Raw genomic sequence first — 3,249 nt, 5'->3', positions numbered from 1 at the left:
GAAGGGGTGGGAGGAGGAGGAGGAGGACAAGGAGGAGGAGGTAGGCTGGGTCAGAAAAGGAATTTCAACTAGACCTAGCAAGGAAGTCAGAACAAGGAAAGAGATCATCTAGACTTTGAGATCAGGCTGGTCAGAATTTGGGTCAGAATTTGAATCCTAGCTCTGGCTTTTACCACCATGAGCGCTGGCAAGTCACCCGATCTCCAAGTCTGTTTCCTTGTCTGCAAAGCGATAGTAGTAACTATATTGTTGGAGTTGTATTGTAATTAAGTTTAATAGTATGGCTAAAATCTCAGGTCAGTGCCCGGCACATCCTTCCACCCCGGCTCCCCACGGTCCCTGACTCTGGTCTCTCTCAGGACACATCAGATTACCTCCGGCCGGTGGTCCTGACTGCGACCTTTGCCCTGGACAACACGACAAAATCAGGGCCTGTGCTGGATGAAGGTTCACCCACCTCTGTACAAAAGCTGGTTAGCAGTAGCAAGCCCTGCTCTATCCCTGAGTCCCAAGTCTGTCTGCCCAGTGGATTCCAGAGAAGTGGGAAGGGAAGCCGTGAGATCACAGTGAAATCTGACCTATGACCTCTGATCATAGTAGATCTACTCTCCTCTTCTCACTTTTGCCCAATTCCAGTGATTTCTCCTTGCCTTCCTCCCAGCCTTCAGGCCCTTCTCCCTCTTCCAGGTCCCCTTCTCAAAAGATTGTGGCCCTGACAATGAATGTGTCACAGACTTGGTGCTTCGAGCCAATATGGACATCAGAGGCTCCAGGTTGGAAGGATGGGAGCCAGGCAAACCAGGATACAGATCAGAAGGGACTTGGACTTGCCAGCGGGGAGGGGCTCTTACCCAGGGTGACAGAAGTGAGACTTTTGATATTCCGGCAACTCTGGTCTCTTACTCACCATTCCCAGGAAGGCCCCATTCGTGGTTCAAGGTGGCCGGAGAAAAGTGCTGGCATCAGCAACTCTGGAGAACAGGAAGGAAAACGCCTACAACACTAGCCTGAGTCTCACCTTCTCTAAAAATCTCCACCTGGCCAGTCTCATTCCTCAGGTGCCCGTGGAGGAGGGGGTTTGGGAGGAGGGGAGAAAGAAGGAGGAAGATCAGGGTATTGACCCGGGCTGCGAGGTACTCTGAGCAAGGCACGGTGTTTAGAGGCTGTGGGTAGGGCAGCAGTTGCAGCCGCAGCTCTAGCCTCCACCCCCATCCCTCTGCCCTCAGAGGGACATCCCAGTAAAGGTGGAATGTGCAGCCCCCACCCCTCATGCCCGGCTCTGCAGTGTGGGGTACCCTGCCTTCCAGACGGGTGCCAAGGTGAGCAGGGTCCGAGTGAGGAATGGACTCTGGGAGAGCCGGGGCTGGGATCTGTGGGGTCCAGGGGTACAGGGAAGGAGGCGCGCAAAGGCTCCTGTGCCTCTGTAGTTGTTCCACAAGGAAGAATCTACCATTCCCACGTGTCCCCTGCCCCCAGGTGACCTTTCTGCTAGAGTTTGAGTTTAGCTGCGCCTCCCTCCTGAGCCAAGTCTTCATGAGGCTGACTGCCAGTAGGTGAGAATAAAAGGAACTTCCTCCAGCCTCCTCTTGCTGGGTCTTGACTGGGGGATCAGGGGCAGGGATGGAAGGGACTCCTCTATCAGCAGAAAAGGGTATCCGAGGAGGAAATACAATGTGACCCTTTCCCCCTGACTCTACAGCAGTAGCCTGGAGAGGAATAGGACCCTGCAGGATAATACAGCCCAGACTTCCGCCTATGTCCAGTATGAGCCTCACCTCGTGTTCTCTAGGTACGGCTCAGCTCCTGGCTAGGACCGCATGCAGACTCCAGACTCGTCCTCTTTGCTTTTTCCTCTCTTTCCATGTGCTTCAGTGTTCTCAGAAACACAAAAGCTGAGGCTGCTCGATCTTCCTGTCCTTACTCCCGTTCATGATGAACCTTCTCTTTTTTTAGCATCTGACTTTCCTAGGTAGGGCTTTACCAGGCGCTGGGCATTGGAGCTGGGATGTGGCCGTAGGATGCCATTAAGCCTATGTTGTGTTCCATTTCTTTTGTCTCCATGTACCCTTCTCTCTCATCCATACGCTGGTCCTACTTTCCCTGATCCATGTGCGCTATATGCTGATCATGTGTTCGGGTGTCTGTCCTGGATGTGACCTTGTACCGCCTGACTTGTTGTCCACGCAGTGAGTCCACCCTGCACCGCTACGAAGTTCACCCTTATAGGATCCTCTCACTGGGTCCTGGCCCTGAATTCAAAACCACTCTTAGGGTGAGAAGCTGGAGGGGGTCTTGGCACAACAGAGAGGGTGGGGTTGGGGACGAGCAATAGCTGAGTGGGAAAAGGATGGGAAGAGCCTCTCTTGGATTTCAGTGATATCTGCTGTGAGGGAGACCGATGAGGAAGGGTCCCGTCTCCCACCTCTTCTCATCTGCCATCCCTTCAGGTTCAGAACCTCGGCTGCTACGGGGTCAGCGGCCTCATCGTCTCAGCCCTCCTTCCAGCTGTAGCTCACGGAGGCAATTACTTTCTGTCACTGTCTGAAGTCATCACCGACAGCGACAGCGTGAGTCTGGGTGGGAGCACACGGAACCCTGCCATGTGGGGAAGCTCTCTGCTGCTCTCCCAGCTCTTCTTCTTGGAAGACCTTTCTTCTTTGGGATGAAAGAAAGGGACTATAAATAGGACCATTAGGGTGTGGGTAGCACATACCCACCGAACTTGGAGGGGCTGGCGTTCCCCCACCAGGAGGGCCTTTCTTGTTGAATGTCGTGCCTCTAGGCAAGCTGTACAATGCAGAACCTGACTGAGCCCCCAGGGCCCCCAGTGCATCCAGAGGAGCTGCAGCACACAAACAGACTGGTGAGAATCCCAGGAGTGTGCCGGGGGGATGCAGGTGGGTTCGGTGCTTCTGGTGGTGTGGAGGTGAAAGACGGGATTTTCCCACTCTGGGGTCCTCATCTGTCTCTCTGCTCTGACAGAATGGGACCAATACTCGCTGTCAGGTCCTGAGGTGCCGCCTTGGGCAGCTGGCAAAGGGCGCCGAGGTCTCCATTGGGCTACTGAGGCTGGTTCACAATGAGTTTTTCCGAAGGGTAAATGTTTCCTTTTATGCTGTTCTCTTTCTGCTCTTGGAATACACATGTTTTAGGGCGAGGGATTTAGCTCAGTGGTTCCACCGCCTGCCTCACAAGTGCAAGGACCCAAGTTCGATCCCTGGTACCAAAAAAAAAAAAAAAAAAAAAAAA

At 53.6% G+C, this 3,249-nt stretch overlaps 1 protein-coding gene across 1 annotated transcript in view; it reads left to right on the top strand.

Moving 5' to 3' along the window:
* Itga10 (integrin subunit alpha 10) overlaps nt 1–3,249 on the top strand; it is a 17,026-nt gene that overhangs the window by 8,854 nt on the left and 4,923 nt on the right. The window contains exons 18-27 of the mRNA XM_010629509.1: nt 360–473; nt 688–773; nt 917–1,058; nt 1,227–1,319; nt 1,477–1,553; nt 1,700–1,789; nt 2,188–2,272; nt 2,448–2,567; nt 2,783–2,863; nt 2,983–3,096. Of these exons, the coding sequence (XP_010627811.1) occupies nt 360–473; nt 688–773; nt 917–1,058; nt 1,227–1,319; nt 1,477–1,553; nt 1,700–1,789; nt 2,188–2,272; nt 2,448–2,567; nt 2,783–2,863; nt 2,983–3,096 (1,002 nt within the window). The remainder of the gene's footprint in view (nt 1–359; nt 474–687; nt 774–916; nt 1,059–1,226; nt 1,320–1,476; nt 1,554–1,699; nt 1,790–2,187; nt 2,273–2,447; nt 2,568–2,782; nt 2,864–2,982; nt 3,097–3,249) is intronic.

Source organism: Fukomys damarensis, unplaced genomic scaffold (genome assembly GCF_012274545.1).
Source record: "Fukomys damarensis isolate Sample0158 unplaced genomic scaffold, DMR_v1.0_HiC HiC_scaffold_33, whole genome shotgun sequence".
In the NCBI taxonomy this organism is placed as follows: Eukaryota; Metazoa; Chordata; class Mammalia; order Rodentia; family Bathyergidae; genus Fukomys; species Fukomys damarensis.
Note: the sequence above shows the minus strand (reverse complement) of the source record. Positions and strands in the feature narration are given on the sequence as shown.